Raw genomic sequence first — 20,639 nt, 5'->3', positions numbered from 1 at the left:
TTTGTAAATTCTCTGGTATTAAAAGACACCTGAAGGTTTTCCTATTTTCCCTAAAATGAAAGTGGATGATTTGAGTACTCAGGCAGATTCCTCAGTCCTCTGCTACACACCCAGAGGAGTCTGTAATTTCTACACCTGAGGCTAATGGAGAAGCAAAAGAAAAAAGAAGTGTTTGAGTCAGGAGTTAGTTGCATCTGAGAACTGTTAAAGACAATTATTTCATGTGTGCATTAACCAAGGGTGGATCCTCTCACCCTCACTTTGGGTTTTGTCATTCCTGGTCTCACCAAGCTTCAGTCAGAGTTCTTTCTCAATATTTTAATTATTCTGTTATCCAAACATTCCCAAAAAATTCATTTCCTGAAGAGAGGAGAAGCCTGGAGAAATCCTCAGATCTGAACAGTTACCACCAAGCTAAAGGAGAAAATCCAGCTCAAGGTTCCTCCTGCCCAGTGATGCTCTAATCTTATTGATTAAATCCACAAATGGGACTTTTATCACAGGATTAGCCCAAATCCCACAAGTTCAAGTAGATAGAAAGGATTTATCACCACTTTCCCTTACAAAGGTGAGACAGCTCCTTCCACTCCTGCTCTCTGGGAGCAGCAAACTCCTGAAACACTCAGTGGCTCACCTGCAAACTCCTCCATCACTACACAGGGCACCTGCTGAGGGTGAGAGAGCCCTAAACCAGCCTGTGGAACTCCTCAGGCTGAAATCCCTGCAATGCCAGCCTGCTTCCCTCTTCCAAAGTCAGGGCACAGAGAGTGAAGGGCCACCAAGGCTTTCTAAGCACCAGCAGACACCCCAGGTTTCACAGCAGATGGCAAAGGCAGCAATGTGCCTGCATCACTGGGGTCTCATCACTCACCACCCAGTGTGAATTCATTAATAAGCTGAGGAAACTTCAGAAATCCACAACAATCCCAAACTTGGAGCCTGGTGCCTTCCCAAAGTGCAACCACCCTGCTGGGCCCTGCTGGCAGAGCTCGAGGAGGACACAAGATGCTCACTTGTCCTTTCTGCATTCATTAAAAAATACAGAAAGAAATAAAACCTGGGGAAAAGGAGGCTCAGGGGGTGCCTTGTGGTTCTGCACAATCCCCTGACAGGAGGGGACAGATGGGGGGGAATAACATCTGTTCCCTTATAATAAGGGAAAAGCAAAAAGAAGACAAGAAATGTTGCACCAGGGGAGGCTCAGGGGGTACATCAGGAGGAATTTCCCCATGGAAAGGGTGGTTAGACATTGGAAGGGGATGCCCAGGGAGGTTTGGAGTCCCCATCCCTGCAGGTGGCCAAGGAAGGGCTGGAGGTGGCACTCAGGGCTCTGGGCTGGGGACAAGGTGGGGACTGGGCATGGCCTTAAAAAGATCTTGGTGCTCTTTTCCAACCTGAATAAATCTGGGATTCTGTCAAATGAAGAGTTCTGGATGAAGCCAAGATTTCCAAGAAGCAAGTTCAGTTTCTTGTTTTCCTCTCTCCCTCCTTTCAAGGCAGACACTTTATTTTTAGGGAGCTAATGAAGTGAGATGCTCAGTCACCATTTTAGCAGCTCTCCCCCCTCCTCCTGGCTAATCTGTATTCAGAGTACTTCACCACCAAGTACTGAGGGTATAAAGCTGAAACTAGTGCTAAAAAATATATATATACACATCATTATTGACTCTAACAGCATTATTAATGTGCCATAATGCACAGCTAACAAGAGGCACAATCAAGAACATCCAAATTGATTTTTAATATTAAGAAGTCCATTAAGTGAAACACCCTGGATGCAAAGAGTAATCACATCACCCCGAGCTCTCAACACTGGCTCTTGCAGAAAAAGCAAGATGCTGATTTAGACTAACACAAAACATTATCCAGAGGCAGATGTTTTGGCATCTGTCTTGGGGTAACTCAGAATCACAAAGGGATTGAGTTTTGATGTTCCCTCAGACCTCCCTCATTTCACTGGGGGCCACTAAGGAACTGTAACTTGGCTCCTGCTCCAGCACCATCCTCCAGGCAGGCAAGGACAGCATCTGAACATTAGCTGTGCTCACCCAAAGAGCAATTTCTGCCTCAAGAAAGGATTTCAGTGCTTGGAATTCAGCAAATTTCAAAACCACCTCTACACATGGTTATTAGAAAATTTGCAAAGGTTTCAACACTGCTATGTAGAAAATGCCCCCCAGGGGTCTGCAGGGCAGGAGAAGGACAAGAGCTAAAGGCTGGAGAGGAGAGGAACTCATCCAGCTTCTGGTCAGTGCTGCCAGAGCATCAACATGCCTGGGCTGGTGGTGAGTCAGGCCACATCCTCCAGCTGAGGGTCCCCAGGAGAGAAGTGACCAGAACTGGCAGAGCTGCAGCTCCACACCCACTCCTGCCTGATGTGCCCCCATCCCTGCCCTCCCTGGCAGCAGCACTGCACCCACCCCATTCTCAGCCTGCACTGCCCAGGGACCAGCCTGCTCAGGGACAGCAGCAGCTCCATAACAGCCCCAGGAGACATCCCAAAGCCAGCCACAGAATCCCAAAAATCTACAGCAAGGACAGCCCCAGGAGACATCCCAAACCCAGCCACAGAATCCCAAAAACTCACTCAATCAACTGGAAGGACAGCCCCAGAAGTCCCAAACCCAGCCACAGAGCCCCAAACCAGCTGGGGCTGGAAGGGAGCTCTGGAGATGATCCAGTCCCTCCCCCTGCCAAGGCAGGTGACAGGAGCACATCCAGGCAGGTTTGGAGTGTCTCCCTTGGAGAAGGAGGCTCCATGTCCTCCCTGGCAGCTGTTCCAGGGCTCTGCCACCCTTGTGGAGAGGGGTTCCTCATGTTGAGTGAAACACCTCCTGGTTTAGTTTATGTCCAACACACACAGGTGCACATCCCAAATGTCACAAGCTCACTCACTCTTAAATCCAGCATGTAAAACGGACTTAGAAACCCTCAAGTCCTTCCCAACACAGCATTCCAGGCTAAACCCACACAAATGATGTCAAAGCTCCCCCAGGCCCAACCTGGTGCTCCAGGAGGCCACAGAGCTCCCTGTGAACATCCCTGAGGCATCAGCCCCCTAATTCTTCAAGCCCCTTCCTTGCCATGACAGGAAATTCCAATGGCACTGAGCAGAATTGTGCTAAGAGGGTCTTTTACTAAGCACCACTACAGCAGTGAGCTTAATGGCACAGCTATGTTTTAATAGGCATTTCAAGGACTATAAAATCAAGTTCAACACACTGAAACTCCTCTTGCACTGCTGTGGAAACAGGAAAAAAATTACACAATTCACTGCAATGCCGAGCTGATGATGCAGAGCAAAGAGCCTGCAGCAAGGAGGAAATGAGGTGGTGGGAAGATGCTTTCATTTCCTACTGTTCTTCCTCCTCACTATTTCTGCAAGGGAAAACAAAATCAAAATTCCTCTGTTCCTTTCTCAGGAAAGCCTCTGGAATGGGAGAAAAAAGATGAAGGGAGTTTGAGGCTTTTTACACATCACACCTTACTCAATTTCTTTTCTTTGCCATCTCATTACCAGGCTGCCTCCAACAGCGAGAGTACAGACCCCAAGTCAAAGAAACCCCAAGGAACTTGTCCTGCTTTCCCCAAAGAACACCCAGAGAGGGGAATGACCTGCTGAGAGCCCCAGCTGGAGCCAGCAACACTTTCCCCCTCCCTCCCAAAACCACCAGGCTAGGGCAGAAATGGGAAATCAGCGACGCTTTTCCTGAGTTTGCACCTCACGCTGGAATTAGGGGGAAAAATCACCATGGGAGCAAGTCAAACAGCACTGAATGCACTCAAAGATAAGAGCAGCATTTTGCAAAAACAGGGAAAAATTGTTTTTCTCCAAAGCAGGGGCAATCACATGCTCGGGGCAGCTTCCAGCAGACTTGGCTCGGCCACTGGCCCTAACAAAGGGTCACTGTCCAGCTCCCTCTCAGCTCCAGCCCTGGGGCAGCTCTCTCAGAGAGTTCATATCCCTGTAATTCCAACTTCCCCACCTCAGAAAATCCTGTGAGCCCACACCAATCTTTGTGTTCAGTCTGGAAGAGATAAGGAAAAGTAACTGATATGATGCCACTAGTCATTAAAGACCTAGCATCACATTTTACTCCATAAATTCAGACTTCTGGGAAAGGGGAAAAACAGAGTAGAACAACACCCCAAATCTGCTTCCAGACACTGAGCTCCACAATTTTGGCACAATAAGAAACCACCTGTACATTCACAATCATTCACTTTTATCATTGGTTAATTTCATAATTCTAAAGCCTCTTCTAGCTCAATCACAGATTATTCTGAGTTCTAAGGGACCTACAAGGAACATCAAGTCCAAGCCTTTTTTTAAAATTATTATTATTTAAATTTATCAATGATTTTTAATACATATATAGTGTAATAAATTGGCATTTTAAAGTTGGTGCAGCCCAGTAATCAATCCCAGATGTACACAGGAATTCCCAGGTAAGAATTTGGTTCCCCACTGCTAAGGCATCCTTCAAGCCCACTGAAATCCATCAAAAATAACCCTTAGACTTCCCTCCCTCACTGCCCTGAGCCTCCAAATTGCCCTTGTTAATTCAGAATAATGCAAAGCCATAACTCCTTCCTTCCCAAGCATAATCATCCAAGGAAATTGTATTTAAAAAAACCCCTGGTCACATATTAATGCCAGGAGGGTGATTAAAGTGCCACTAACCCAGCAGTAACTCTCCCACCTCTGCTGTAAGAAAGGGAGCATTTTGATTATTCCTTCCCCCTTTTTGCAGGTTATTCTCCCTGCATCACTCTGAGAATTCCCTGAAAAGGGGGAGGCATTAGCAGCCAGCACATGCCCAGGGCAGAGCAGGGGCCAGAGGCAGCTCCTGGCCAAGGAGCAGATCCAGGCTGTTCCTAGCACTGCAAACAACAGCTTAAGGGGACTGATTTCCCTGCCATGATTCCCAAAATCTGCTTCAATGTCTCTGTTTGGAAAGCTCCAGCAGGCAGCAGACTGGACAGTCTAACTCTCACCTTTCTGCTTCCCCTGCTGAAAAAATACTGCATTCATCTAAAATCAGTGGTTATTCCTCAACTCTTCAACTCATCTCCACTTGCAGCACATCTACCTCAAAACAAACTATTAAAAAACCAAATTCATGACAGCCAGCACACTCAATTCATGCCCAGCAAACCAGCTTGGTTTTGATCTATAAATCACACATTTGCCCTGGCTATGCTTGTGAAGGCATCCTCTGAGACAGCAGGAGCTCTCAGCAGTGGGACGTGTGCTGGAGAAGGTGGGGAGATGATTTGTGCCATTTTCCTGCAGGAATCTAACTCAGCCCTCTTGCTAAGCAGCCCTCAGTGTTCTGCAGAAAAACAATTTAATCTTTAAAAACATTACTTGCTCCATGAATGGCCCAAGAGCAAGAGGAGGCTGCTGCAAGCAAAGGTAACAACACAAATTCTGTCACGTGCAGCTACAGCAAAAAGGGAAACAATTGTAGAACTCAAGATTTCATCAATGATCACCAATATTTTACTTTTCACTCCGTTTACCCAGGCATTTCTCAAAGCTGTCACTACCCATCTCTTGAAAACCTAAGCTGGCATGCAATTATTCTAGTTCCCCTCCACAAAATTATTTTCTATTTTCCACACTTTTTATGTAAATGTTATGGAAGCATCCAGACAGCCCTTTACAAATATAATACATGAACTCCTGGGCTTAAAAGTTTATATCCTGATTGAAGATCAGCACACTGTGTAATAGATGGTATCACACCCAGGCTATAAAAGGTTGCAGTTATGCCAATATTTTAAATATTCAAGCCCTAAAAGTATTAAAACTCCTGGTTTTCAGCCAAGAACACATTCACCTTCGTGTGCTCTAACTGTGGAAAGTGCAGCTGCTGCAGGAAGCCCAAACTGTATTTTCTGTGTTTAAGGCAAAAATCTGAACCAGTTCCATCACTCATCACAGCCCAGTAAATAAACAGAGGCTCCTCTGCAGCACCAGTGATTGATAAAAATCTGTTAATAAATCACTTCAAGAATACATTCAAGTAGAAAATCAAACCAGAGCTGAACCCACACAAAACTTCCAACAATGTCAGCAGCACCACAACTGAGTCATTCTCTCAAGTCTTGACTAAAATGTGTTTATCTGGCTACACCCAGTCTTTATTTTTTGGGAATAAGAATTCCCTCCCCACTGAGCTCAAAGCAAGATCCTTCAGCATTTGAAGATTAAAATGATTCTTAAAGAAGGTTTGGGATGTTTTTCTCAAAAACACTTTGCTGATCTTAAAGGTCCTTTCCAACCTTAATGATTCCAAGATCATCCAGTCCAACAGTCAGCCCAGCACCATGGTGACCACCAGCCCATGTCCCCAAGTGCCACATCCACAAGTTTTGGACACTTCCAGGGATGGGGACTGCACCAGCTGCTGGGACCCCATTCCCAGTTTGGCTGCAGCACTGGTTTAACCCAGCCTTTGCCATAATCTTGCACAAGCACCACCTCCATCAACATCCCAAAACTGGGATTGAGCAGGAGAGGCACCAGAGAGAATCCAAAGTCCAATTCCTACAATCAGCACTTCAGAGACAGATCAAGGCCTTATAAAACTTCCCTCCCCCAGGAGCACCTCCTGGAGCTCTGCAGGGCAGCAGTGCTCAGCATCAGAGCAATCCCATCTAACTGCAGATGTCCCTGTTACCAGATAAACATCTCATGTGCTTTTTAAATCCTTTTAGAGTCTTAGTTCCAGTCAAACACCCAAGAACACAACCAGCAAATACAAATAAAGTCTAGTGCAATAAATACCAAAAGAATATCTGGCTCTGCATCAAAAAGTTTGGGGTTGGTGCTTTGTCCCGTTGGACTCACACACTGTGGAAATTGCTGGCCAAGAAATATCTCTGCACCACAAAAAAAAAATATCTGTTCTCATCTCCAGCCACTTCGGTGTCAGCAAGGACAGCTGGTTTCTCACCAAAACAGCTCAGTGACTGAAATCTCTGGGGAAAGGATCTTTATCCACTGCTCTGTCACATGCCACTAAATTATTCTTACAAAGGAGTCGATGCCAGCTGTTTGTGAGGTAGTCCCAGTGCTCCAGGAATTCTGAGCTGCCCCTGTGCACACTCCTGCCAGGGCCTGGACAAAAAGCTTGGTTCCTTTATGCCCAAATGTCAGTGAGCAGCATGAGAAAAGGGCAGAGCAGCCCAGTGGAGGTGACAGAGGTGGCACACAGACTGTCAGCAGCTACAGAGGTGTTGCTGACAGGGAAGGACAGAGCTGGATCCTGCCATAACAAACACAAACCTTCTGCAGATCAACTCTGCTGTGAAACAGAAGCCAAAATACCTCCAATTTTTTTTTTTTTTTTTAATTAAATTGCCACAACTTATTTTTTTTTACAACCAGTTTGAGCCACCCTTCACACAGGAAACTCCAGAGATCAATTCACAGAAGGAGAAAAAAAAAAATTAAAGCAAACCCACAAGATACACCAGGCTCAGACAGAAGGAAATAAAATAGGCTCTCAAGTCTTCTCCACCTAAGAATCCTGGTCAAAGAAAGTGATGGATTGATGGAAACACCAACACCTACCAGCCATGGCAAGAAAAATGTAACAAGCAAGACTGAGGCAGTAAAATAATGGGGGAAAGGGTGAGCAGGAAGGAAGGAATTCCTGCAGGGATGACAAGGCAACAGGTGATGCCTGCAGAAAATTGGTGGGAACTTGTAAGGACAAAAGAAGAGAAATAAAGGGAAAAAAAAGAGGCTGGACACGAGGTAACAGCACCACTACCTCAGGTTAGACAGAGCATACAAAAGGCTTGAGTGTGAGCATTATTTTCTATATTAAAGCTAGAAATGAGCCACAGATTAATGCAAAAAGAACAATTCTCCCACAGCACCCCAAAGCAGCAGGAAAAAGTCAATCAAACAACAGCTGCTGGACACATCCTCAAAACAGTAATTAAAGATTTCTTGTCATGTTGATGCTCGTTTCCACTCATACCCTCCCACTTGGAGAGATTAACCTCCTCTTTATCAGCAGAAACATTCCCACAGGCCCTTATCTCCAACTCTGCTGGCCCAAGTGACACATTTCAGCATATCTGTGCACAGTGCCAGCCCTCCTTCAGAGGACAGCACTGGCAGGGCATTCCGAGCCACCCCCTCGATGATCCCAGCCCGGCCAGGGCAGGATTTGCTCACTGCACTCCTGAGCACAGCAGATTTTCCTGAAAGCAAGAGTCCTTTTCAATCCTTCACCATCTGCCTCAAGACTCACAAACTCAATTCTCATCAACAGCTTCCATCTGGCTCAGCACTGAGAGATTTCCTGTGGCAGCCTCTGTACAGGAGCACTTTTTTTCTATTACCAGTTGCTTCCACTCCATTTCTGATCCACACACTCTGCATGAAGCAACTCCTCAATAAAAGCACCCAACTCCATGCCCTGAACCATTCCCTGCTGCCAACATTTCCTCCTGCAGACCAGCTGGCACCAGGAGGAGGATGCTCAAGGCCAAAGCAGCAGCTGGGAGGCAGGGAAGGGAAGAGTGGAGCTCCCCATCATCCTGTACCTCTGCCCACTCCCAGAGGCACCAGCAGCACCAGGGTTGGCCAAGGTCCCCCTTAATTCCAGTTTTTCCTTTTTATTCCCTGCATGAAAATGAAGAAAACCCCACTAATACAGCCCAGCTGAAGGTTTTTGGGTACAGTGTGGCCTCAGCTGTCCCTCATCCTTCTGGGACACTCAGAGCCTGTTCTGAGTCCTGGCTTTCCATTTATTCCATGTATGAAAGTGGGGAAAACCCCCCTTACACAGCCCAGTTGAAGGTTTTTGGGTACACTGTGGCCTCCTCTGTTCCTTGTCCTCCCAGGACACTCAGGCCATGTTCTGAATTCTGATTTTTCCTTTCTATTGCATGTATGAAATTTAGGAAAACCCTGACACAGCCCAGCTGAAGGTTTTTGGGCACAGTGTGGCCTCATCTATTCCTTGTCCTCCCAGGACATGGAAACATGGCTCAGGCCCTGTTCTGAGTTCTGGTTTCTCTTTTTTATTCCCTGCATGAAAATGGGGAAAACCCCCCTAACACAGTCCAGCTGAAGTTTTTTGGGCACAGTGTGGCCTCAGCTGTTCCTGTCCTCCCAGGACACTCAGGCCATGTTCTGAATTCTGATTTTTCCTTTTTATTCCACGTATGAATCTTGGGAAAACCCCCCTAACACAGCCCAGTGAAGGTTTTTGGGCACAGTGTGGCCTCAGCTGTTCCTTGTCCTTCTGGGACCCTGGCACCCTGTTCCAAATTTTGATTTTTCCTTTTTATTCCCTGCATGAAAATGGGGAAAAGCCCTCTAAGACAGCCCAGTGAAGGTTTTTGGGTACAGTGTGGCCCCATCTGTTCCTGCCCTCCCAGGACACAGGGCTCTGTCCCTCCACAGATGTTATTTTATGTTTTATTCCATCCAGCCCCCAGCTGCTGACGCCGGCACTTCCGTGCTTTGTTTGGATAAGCAGGGGGAGGAAGGCAGAGCAAACACAAACACCTCAGGCTGCACTTGCAAAAGGCATCTGTGTGCCCCAAGAGGCTCTCAGGGATTTCAGATACCTGTGCTGCAACCCTGGATGCTGAGAATTTCAGACTTTCTGTGTTGAAAAGCACAGACCCCCGAGAAAACATTACATCTGAATTAAAACCAGAAAAAAGGTTCCAAAATTAATTAGTAACAATAAAATTATAAGTGTATAGTTTAAATAGAAGTGCGTAGCATCACACAGTAAAAAAAATTAGAATTTAAAGTTTTAAAATATAGTAATATACATAAAACTAAAATAAAAGTTTTAAAGCAGTAACTTTAAAGCTCATCCCATTACAGCCTCTGCCATGGGCAGGGACACCTTTCACTATCCCAGGGTGCTCCAGGCCCATCCAGCCTGGCCCTGGGCACCTCCAGGGATGGAAATAGCAAATCAAACACCTTCAGTCTGCCCCCTGACTACTGTCACTGCCATAAAGTGTAAAGCAGTAACTTCTTCACGAGTTTAAAAAGCATTTTGTAATTCAACACAGAAGTCCACACTACAGAACACAAGTAATTAGTTATTAGGTTAAAAATAAAAACAATTTAAGTGCCATTTCTTAATTAGATAGTTTTTCCTTAAAAAAACTTATAAAAATTGATATAAAACAATTTTGTATCTTGTTAGTAAAATACTGTAAAACTCACAACTGATAAAACTGTAATACAAATAAGAAATAATAAACATCTAGATCCAAACACAAAATACCATATCAAAGACTTTCAATCCCAACCCAAACCCAAACAAAAAACAGAAAAAAACATCAACATTAGCTCTGTGCTCTCTCCAGTCCCAAGTGCCCACCCTGCACTGCCAAATGTTCCAAATGCTCCAGAAAGCTCTGCCAGAACCAGCCAGGAACCCCCCAGGTCAAGGCAGGAGGTTCCTCCTCAAGGGAGATAATTCCTGCTGCCCTCCTGACTCCTCAGGGATAATGAGATTTTCCCAAAAGCCCCAGACCTGCTCAGCCAGGCAGCTGCTCCAGCAGGTTTTCCACCTCAACATTCACTAATTTCTGCAGCACATCCAGAAAAGTGGCACAGCCACTGCAAGAGCAGGGATGTACAAACAGAGTGCCTCCAAAACCCAAGTGCCTACAAGCACAAACATTGATTATGTACAATTGTGCTGCCATTCCCATTCAGAAATCACACAGCAAATCCTGCTCCACTCACTCGTTGGTAGTTTCTACTGGGGGAACACAAAGACATTTTGCTACTCCAACACCCTCAAGGCAAAATCAGCCACCAAAACCCTCTGCAAACATGTTCTAAAAAGGGTTGTGCTGAAATAATATAAGAAGCACTTGAAATAAAGCAGCAGTGCTAAAAAAAAAAATAACAAACATACAAAAAACCCAAATTCATGTATGGCAGCCAGTGGTTGCTTCAGTTCTTCACCCATCTGTTTGTTTTGTTACACAGAGGGTACATGATTACACATAATAGTTCTCAATGCAACTATTTCAGTTTAGTTACAAAGCTATATGGAGCAGAAAAATATTTCCAGAGATATTTCATCTTTCTGCTGATGAAACTGAAATGCAGCAACTGCAGCTTCTTGTATTACAAATCTTTACATCAGAAATCAGATTTAATGCACAAATTACATAAACATGGGCAGATAATTCCATAAATATATAAATGTTTGCACAACTGCATTCTGAAAAGGGAGAGAAAGTTTCAGAATTACAAGAATTCTCTCTTTTTGAACATTTTTTTGGTTTACACAGGGTGTGATTTCAATTCCTCCCCCTCCAAGGGAAGTATTCCAATAACTCATCAAGGAATTCATTAAAGCCTTACTCAGAAAATTACTATTGTCAGAACAGCCCTGGGGGCCACCATGGGCTAGAAAACAGAACAAAAAATGCTTTTAAGTTTAATAAAAAAGAAAAAAAATCTGACTTGTCAGTGGTCCACCACTCTGCCAAAGAATACCCATAAGTAGGAACAGCTCCACTGAGTATTTTGAGGAAGTTTTGGAGTTGCAGGAAGTCAAAGGGGAGAGGCAAAACTAACACCTTGGATGGAATAAATACTTGAAAACTGGATTACAGGCAGTTCTTGGAGCTTCCATTCATTACCAGGAGTCAGCCCCAGCTATTTATCTGCAGCTGGACACATCCCCAGGTGCTTCAGCAGAGCTATTGGATTTCAGTCCTGCAGGACCACACTGAAGCATTAGACAAAGCAAAGGATCCATGTGCTCCACAACCAGCATGGGACAAACTCCAGGAACACCAATATTTAGAGGATAAATTATCCCAACCCTTACTCCTGTGGCTGCAAGCTGACAGAGGGGCTTCCTGGAGAAGGTTTAAGTTGCCTCCATTTTTTTCCCCCCTTCCCTGAAAGTTTTGCCTTTGCATAAAGGAAAATGCCTTTGTAACACAGAGAAACCTGTGCCAAGCGTGGCACAGAGCCCAAAATCAGCATTGTTTGAGTGCACCTCAGTCAGGCATTTCCAACAGAACAGATCAAGGGATAATTACAAAACCCACCAAGGTGCTACTTGAAATCAGAGAATCCCACAATGGTTTGGGCTGGAGGGAAAGCTTAAAGCTCATCCCATTGCACCCCCTGCCATGGGCAGGGACAACTTCCACTGGCCCAGAGTGCTCCAACCCCATCCAGCCTGGCCTTGGACACTTCCAGGGATGGAAATACCAAATCAAACACCATAAATCAGCCCCTGACTACTGTCACTGCCATACCTGCACACCATGTAAAGTGTAAAAGCTCACTTTTCTACCTCTTTTTTTATTTTCTAGGCTAAAGAGTAAAATCAGCAGCTAAAAATTCCTTAAACCGACTGAAAACTTCCTCTGCAAAGTTAAATAAAGCTCTGTACTGTGGTCATAGGCAGCTGGCTACCTACTGAAGTCAGTTTGTGCTTCATGAGAGGAAAAAAAAAATATTCCTGGAAAATCCCACCAGGAATCATTCCTCAGAACACTCCCAGCTTGTAATGTTGTTGCTGACCTGGATGAAAACAAACAGGAGCCCACACTCCCTTCCACTTCTCTGGTAAGGTTATCCCTCTCCAATCTGCTGTTTGCAACAAGTGTTTATTGACAGAGAACAATAGTGGCTGCTGAGCAAACCGGGAGGAGCTGAGCACAAGGCTGCAGTCCAGCTCAGGTCATTCCTGCAGGAAGAGGTGGGGTGCATCTTCCAGCCCCTTCCCTTGGCTTCAGGAGGTGCCAGGATGGGGCAGCACAGAAATGCAACCCTCAGCAAGCAGGGAATTAAAGGGTACTGGAAAATAGAACCAAGGAATGGTTTGGGTGGGAAGGGATCATAAATAGCATCCAGGGCCAGCTCTGCCATGGCAGGGACACCTTTCACTGTCCCAGGCTGCTCCAAGCCCCAGTGGACACCCGCAGGGACCTAGGGGCAGCCACAGCTTCTCTGGGAATTCCATCCCAGCCCCTCCCCACCCCACCAGGGAACAATTCCTTCCCAATATTCCCAGCTAAACATATGCAGTCCTTTTAAAGCCATCTCCCCTTGTCCTGTCACTCCATCCCTTGCAGAGAGTCTCTCTCCATCTTTCAGTTCCTTCAGGCACTCTAAGTCCCCTATGAGGTCACCCCAAAGCTTTTCTTATCCAGGCTGAACCACCCCAATTCCTTCAGCATTTCCTCCCAGCAGAGGGATGGAACACACAACACCCTGATCTGGGTGTGCAGGGATGGAACACCCAACACCCTGATCTGGGTGTGCAGGGATGGAACAAACATCACCCTGATCTGTGTGTGCAGGGGATGGAACACACAACACCCTGCTCTGGGTGTGAAGGGGATGGAACACACAACACCCTGATCTGGGTGTGCAGGGATGGAACACACAACACCCTGCTCTGGGTGTGCAGGGGATGGAACACACAACACCCTGCTCTGGGTGTGCAGGGGATGGAACACACAACACCCTGCTCTGGGTGTGCAGGGATGGGAACACCCAACACCCTGCTCTGGGTGTGCAGGGATGGGAACACCCAACACCCTGATCTGGGTGTGCAGGGGATGGAACACCCAACACCCTGATCTGGGTGTGCAGGGATGGAACACCCAACACCCTGATCTGGGTGTGCAGGGATGGAACACACAACACCCTGCTCTGGGTGTGCAGGGATGGAACACCCAACACCCTGATCTGGGTGTGCAGGGATGGAACACCCAACACCCTGATCTGGGTGTGCAGGGATGGAACACCCAACACCCTGATCTGGGTGTGCAGGGATGGAACACACATCACCCTGATCTGGGTGTGCAGGGATGGGAACACACAACACCCTGATCTGGGTGTGCAGGGATGGAACACCCAACACCCTGATCTGGGTGTGCAGGGATGGGAACACCCAACACCCTGATCTGGGTGTGCAGGGATGGAACACACATCACCCTGATCTGGGTGTGCAGGGGACAGAACACACAACACCCTGATCTGGGTGTGCAGGGATGGGAACACACAACACCCTGATCTGGGTGTGCAGGGATGGAACACACAACACTCTGATCTGGGTGTGCAGGGGATGGAACACACAACACCCTGATCTGGGTGTGCAGGGATGGAACACCCAACACCCTGCTCTGGGTGTGCAGGGATGGAACACCCAACACCCTGCTCTGGGTGTGCAGGGGATAGAACACCCAACACCCTGATCTGGGTGTCCATGGGATAGAACACCCAACACCCTGCACTGGGTGTGCAGGGGACAGAACACACAACACCCTGATCTGGGTGTGCAGGGATAGAACACACAACACCCTGATCTGGGTGTGCAGGGATGGAACACACAAACACCCTGATCTGGGTGTGCAGGGATGGAACACACAAACACCCTGATCTGGGTGTGCAGGGATGGAACACACAAACACCCTGATCTGGGTGTGCAGGGATGGAACACCCAAGACCCTGCTCTGGGTATGCAGGGATGGGAACACCCAACACCCTGATCTGGGTATGCAGGGATGGGAACACACAACACCCTGATCTGGGTGTGCAGGGATGGGAACACCCAACACCCTGATCTGGGTGTGCAGGGGATGGAACACACAACACCCTGATCTGGGTGTACAGGGGATGGAACACCCAACACCCTGATCTGGGTGTGCAGGGATGGAACACACAACACCCTGATCTGGGTGTGCAGGGGATGGAACACCCAACACCCTGATCTGGGTGTGCAGGGGATGGAACACCCAACACCCTGATCTGGGTGTGCAGGGGATGGAACACCCAACACCCTGATCTGGGTGTGAAGGGGATGGAACACACAACACCCTGATCTGGGTGTGCAGGGGATGGAACACACAACACCCTGATCTGGGTGTGCAGGGGATGGAACACACAACACCCTGATCTGGGTGTGCAGGGGATGGAACACACAACACCCTGATCTGGGTGTGCAGGGATGGAACACACAACACCCTGCTCTGGGTGTGCAGGGGATGGAACACACAACACCCTGCTCTGGGTGTGCAGGGGATGGGAACACACAACACCCTGCTCTGGGTATGCAGGGATGGGAACACACAACACCCTGCTCTGGGTGTGCAGGGATGGAACAAACATCACCCTGATCTGGGTGTGCAGGGGATGGAACAAACATCACCCTGATCTGGGTGTCCCATGTTGGCACTAGGAAAATGAACCTGCACATGCTCACTCCAATCCTCTGATCAATGCAGCAGCAAATCTTCCACAGACGTTTTCCACTTCCACTTCTGCTCCACGGGTTTGGGATGTGTCACTGACAGCAGTTACCTGTCCTGTCCTGCCAGGCAGCTCCAAACCTCACAGCACAGCAGCACTAAAATCACCAAGATGCATTCCTAAGATCCATCATTTTCAATTTCCTTCAAATGTTTCCTTCCCTGCTCTAAGACACAAACGTGCACACAATCATCACCTTAAACAAGAGTCCCCACATGCCACCACAGCTCCCCACAGCCTGGGCTGTGACTCCAGGGCTCCAAAAAAGCCTTAAATGTGTCCTAAAGCACCACAGTCCTCCCTGAAGCAGCAGAGGAGAAGCAGCAGTGCTCTGCTGTAGGATTTCCTGTGCTTTCACCAGCTTTCATCTTGACAAATTCTTATTCCCTCCTTCAAAGAGACTTTACAAGAGCAAAAATCAGCTGCAAAACTTTCAAATCATGATCATTGTATCTCCTCTTAGTCCACCAACTCCTTAAAGCCCTCCCCTAATTAAAAATGTATAGATTTCTGTGTACCTGATGTGAAGGTACCTCCATAAACCCCTTTGGAAAAGCCATCCCAACCTCAGAGAGGCACTGAAACACCCTGAGCATGAAGTGTGGCCAATGCCCCCAGCTAAAATTAGGCTTGTTATTATTTGCCAAGCTGTGACACACAACAAAAACTCACCAGGAACAAACAAAAATACTGGAACTCACTGAATTTGGAAAAGATCTCCAAGACCAACAAGTCAAAGTCCAATCCCCACCTTGTCACCAGCCCAGAGCTCTGAGTGCCACATCCAGCCCTTCCTTGGAAACCCTAAGGGATGGGGACTGAAGCTCTGTAACTGGGAAGTTCTCCTTTAACATCTGACCATCCAAGGGCACGTGGCACCAATCTTCTGTCTCACCATTTATTCAATTAAAAAAAAAATAATTAAGCTACCACAGTAGTGGTCTGATTACTCCATATGAACACAAACCTTTGAACACAAAAGCATTTTAAATACCATATTTTTTAACCACAGCAGCACCAGTTCTACCTCTCACTGCAGTTTGCAGCCCAAAGGAAAAGGGGCAAAGAACAGCAGAATTCAGGATTTGGAAGCCACCACAGGCACTGTGCACTGTCTCAGAGGTGCAGGTCAGGCTCCCAGAGCAGCTCCTTACATCCCTTTTCCCCAGCAGAAGGAAAACCTCCAAAATTACCAACCTCACATCACACTAAAAGCAGGGAATGGGAGGCTGAGCAGCCACACTCCACAGCCACTGTGTGACACCGAGGGGACACAAACAGCTCTCAGGATTCTCTGGGAGCCTCTGCTGTCCCCGTGGAGGAAGCCACACAGCCACGTGGTCCCCTCCACACAGCCACACTCCTCCACACCAGCTCAGGGCAAGGGATGAAAGGCAGGATTGAGATGAAGGACAAGGATCTGCAGCACTGGGAGCAGGGAAAAGCTCCTCCAAGGAAGCTGATCATGTCCCTGTTCCGCCTGGCTCCCCACATGTTCCCCTAAGATCCGTATGATCCCATTAGATCCACACCCATTCCTCCTGCAGCCGGGCCCTGAACGCTCTCAGGAAGCCGAGCTGAGTCACCCACTCTCAACTGCCTGCTGAGATAATGCCTCTGCACAGAGGCTCAGGGCAGCAAATTCACTTTGCAGGCATGCAGGGCACCCAGGAGCATCCCCAAATCCCACCGTGCCATGGGAGAGTGCTCCTCAACACACCTGGGTCCTACCAGCTGTCACTACAGGCTTCTAGGCATCATTGTTGCAGCTGCACCACAGCCAGCAGAGCTTCAGGTCTTGAGATGTTAAGAAAACTCTGCTGTGCACAGGGATACAGCAGAGGAGGGGGAGAAGGGATATAAAAGTGTTATATAGGCACATGTGTGTATTTTATATGTACACAACTCTGTATACACACACAGGCACTTTTCAGAGCTCCCACTGCTGTGACATGAACATAACCACAACGGCACACCTCCCTGGGATTTCTGCTTGGGAAAGCCTGCACACAGAATCCCAGAATATTTGGGGTTGGAAGGTACCTCTGGAGATGATCCACTCCTTCCCACCTGTCACCTGGAGCAGGTGACACAGGAAGGGTTGGGATGTCTCCACACCCTCCCTGGGCAGCTGTTCCAGAGCTCTGCCACCCTTCATGGAAAGAAGTCCTTCCTCGTGGTGAGGTGGAACTTCTCCTGGCTCAGTTCCTGGCCACTGCTCGTCACCCTGCCACTGGAATGATGGCACCATCCCTTTGGAGATATTTGCATGGATGGATGAGACACCCAAAGTGTTGTACATTATGTGTCACTGAGTCCCATTAGCATTCCTACTAGGGATCTTCTCCCTGGCAGACAATACTGAGTCAACATCAGCCCCAGGGCTGGTCACGGCAAATAGGAAGAAAAATATTCTCAAGTCCAGATTTTCAGGTTAACAGTGCTGTCCCCAGCTCTGCTTGGGACTACACAACTGCTGCATCAGTTCTCCACAACCTCCAGCTTTCACAAGCAGCAAAAATTAAAACACCAGAAGACTCAAAGTGCCCTTTCTTAACAACGTTAAAGGTCCATAAAACACTCAGAACCAAACTGAATATTCATTTCCTTTAAGAGGACACCAAAAAGAAGCTATCTCTCCCAAAGCAGCCTGTAACAGAATGGCACAGGCCAGTGAATCCACAGTTCAATTAGCTCCAAATGTGATTTATCTCCTTGAGACACTTCATCCACTTTCAACCCTCACATCCCTATCATGCAGCAGAGAAATCCCTGTTTGGTGAGGATCTCAGCCTCCTTGTGGGAAAAAGAAAACAAACTAGCAGAGAAACATAAATTATTATAAAACCATCACAAACTTCTCTGCAGAGCAATAGACACAAAAAATACCAACTAAGCACATCCCACTGGGCTTTTTCAAACTGGGAGGGATTTTTTACTCTTAAATTACAATTAAATCCAGTTTTCTTACTACACGTGCAATCCCCCACACTAGAGATGCAAGTACACTTAAAAGTATGTTATGAAACAATCCAGTCAATTTCACACTTTTTTCTCTCATGTCACTTTCAAATCAATTTCAATTCACTTTCAAGACATTCCTGGAAAGCGGGCAGGGCAGTCACCCCGACCACAGCAGCAGACACGGAGTTCCTGCAGAAGAGGAACTTGCTTTCGAGTGTCACTGGGTTGGAACATCGGCTTACACTACGTGACAATTCAGTCATTCCAGAATACCCATCCCACACCACCAGGCAGATAATCTGGAAACTCAACCAGGGACTGCCATCAGTGGCACTTCTGCTTCCCTGTGCTTGCCCTGCATCCTCAGCGCTGGAATTACCCACAGGTAATTCCCACACGCTAGAACTGCAATTTTCTAATCATTTTTAAACCCAAGCTGTGGTTTTCTAAGGACATGCACACAGAATTTAAAATTAATTCCTACAATTCACTCAGGTTTTATTCAGTCCCAGAAACTCCCTTCTTCCTGTTGGCTCTGCTTATGAAGTTTAGTTGTGCATTTCTATGAGAAGTTGTTCCTCACAATCAATTTAGCCCAACAACTGTGGTGGGCATTGAACTTCACGTTTCCAATTTGAATAGTCAGATTTATTATTTCCTTCCCCCAGACAAACACTCATCCACCCCAATGAAGTTTTCTGCGCCGCACCCCTGAAATAAAACCTTCTGCTCTAAAAGCAACATCTTTGAACTCATTCTGGGCCCTCCCGGCCCGAACCTGCCCGGGGTTTGGTCGGTTTAGTGCCAGCGGGGATGTGCGAGCCACCAGCTGGGAACAATCCCCCTCTGTTCGAGAGGGACGGAAGGAGCGCGGTAGGAAATGGATCCCAGGAAGCCCTGATCTGTATGAGCATCACACCCCGGCAGAACCGAGAGGGACAGCACTCAGGGCACGGGCTGGGCTCCCAAAGCAGCCAGCCTGGAAGCGCATCCCACCACCAGCACGGGGAGAAAGAACCGAGGCGAAAACAACTCGGAGCTTCTTCGCTCCGCGCAGCGCTCGGAGAGCGACGGGACCGCAGCGGAGCGGAGGGAGAAAGGCAACTTCTCCCAGCGGGGCACGGCGCTCCCAGAGAGCTCCTCAACTTCTCGGGAGCCGGGAGGAGCCGGGCGGGGGAGGCAGGAACCGGAGGGGACTCGGGGGGAGCACCGCGCTCCATCCCGGCCGGAGCGGAGCGGGGAGCCGGGCAGGAACGGGGAGGCCGCGGCCGGGGGGTGCCCCTGAGCGCAACAGGCGGGAGCGGGGCGGGCGCGTCCTCACCTACGCCGTACTTCTCCTCCCTTTTGGTGGGCACCCAGCGGGTCATGGCGCCGGGAGCCGCCGGGATGCCAGAGCCCCGCTCCCTACGCCGCCATTTTCCGACCGCGGGACGGGAAAAGTTTCTCCCGACGGCGGAGTCATGTGGTGCGGGCGGAGCCAGGCCGGCCCGGCCCGCCGCCCCTCAGCGTCCCCTCCGCGCCCGGGCCGGCCGTCTCCAGAGCGGCTCTACACAAAGGGAGCTCTCCTGCCTCCGGTTTTACTCGTGCTGCCTCTCCGCCTATTCCCGGTTGTGTCCCAGGTGCGCCCGGTTGTGTTCCCGGTGCCTGCCCGGTTAAGGTCCAGGTGCGCCCAGTTGTGTTCCCGGTGCCTGCCCTGTGTCCCAGGTGCGCCCGCTTAAGTCCCAGGTGACTCCCCGCCTATTCCCGGTTGTGTCCCAGGTGACTCCCCGCCTATTCCCGGTTGTGTCCCAGGTGACTCCCCGCCTCTCCCCGGTTATATTCCAGGTGCACCCGGTTGTGTTCCAGGTGCGCCCGGTTATGTCCCGGGTACGTCCCCGCCTCTCCCCGGTTGTGTCCCAGGTGCACCTGGTTAAGTCCGAGGTGCACTCGCTTATATCCCGGGTACTTCCCCACCTATTCCCGGTTATGTCCCAGGTGCCTCCCCGCCTACTCCCGGTTATGTCCCAGGTGTGCCCGATTGTGTTCCCGGTGGACCCAGTTGTGTCCCAGGTGTGCCCGGTTGTGTTCTCGGTACCTCCCCAGGTGTGTCCCAGGTACACCCGGTTATATCCCGGGTACCTCCCCACCTCTCCCCCGCTGTGTCCCAGGTACACCCGGTTATATCCCGGGTACCTCCCCACCTCTCCCCGGCTGTGTCCCAGGTACACCCGGTTATATCCCGGGTACCTCCCCACCTCTCCCCCGCTGTGTCCCAGGTGTGCCCGGTCGTGCTCTGCCCGAAAGTTTCAGGCTGGGTGCTGCCCGGAGGCGCGGCTTTAAAACACGGTTTTTTTGCCGATGTTTGGTAGCTGGAGCAGGGTGTGCTTTTGGAGGTTGCCGT

General features: G+C 48.7%; 1 protein-coding gene across 3 annotated transcripts in view; it reads right to left on the bottom strand.

The window, feature by feature from the left end:
- DOCK1 (dedicator of cytokinesis 1) overlaps window positions 1-19,897 on the bottom strand; it is a 278,288-nt gene extending 258,391 nt beyond the window's left edge. For 2 of the 3 annotated variants that reach the window (XM_059852216.1, XM_059852217.1), the window contains exon 1: window positions 19,581-19,897. In XM_059852216.1, coding sequence (XP_059708199.1) covers window positions 19,581-19,626 — 46 coding nt within the window. In that variant the 5' untranslated portion in view covers window positions 19,627-19,897. The remainder of the gene's footprint in view (window positions 1-19,580) is intronic. The other variant, XM_059852218.1, reaches the window with a different exon arrangement.
- Window positions 19,898-20,639: the final 742 nt, after the last annotated feature.

This window comes from Haemorhous mexicanus, chromosome 7 (genome assembly GCF_027477595.1).
Source record: "Haemorhous mexicanus isolate bHaeMex1 chromosome 7, bHaeMex1.pri, whole genome shotgun sequence".
Classification (NCBI taxonomy): domain Eukaryota; kingdom Metazoa; phylum Chordata; class Aves; order Passeriformes; family Fringillidae; genus Haemorhous; species Haemorhous mexicanus.
This window is presented reverse-complemented; position numbering and strand designations above follow the sequence as displayed.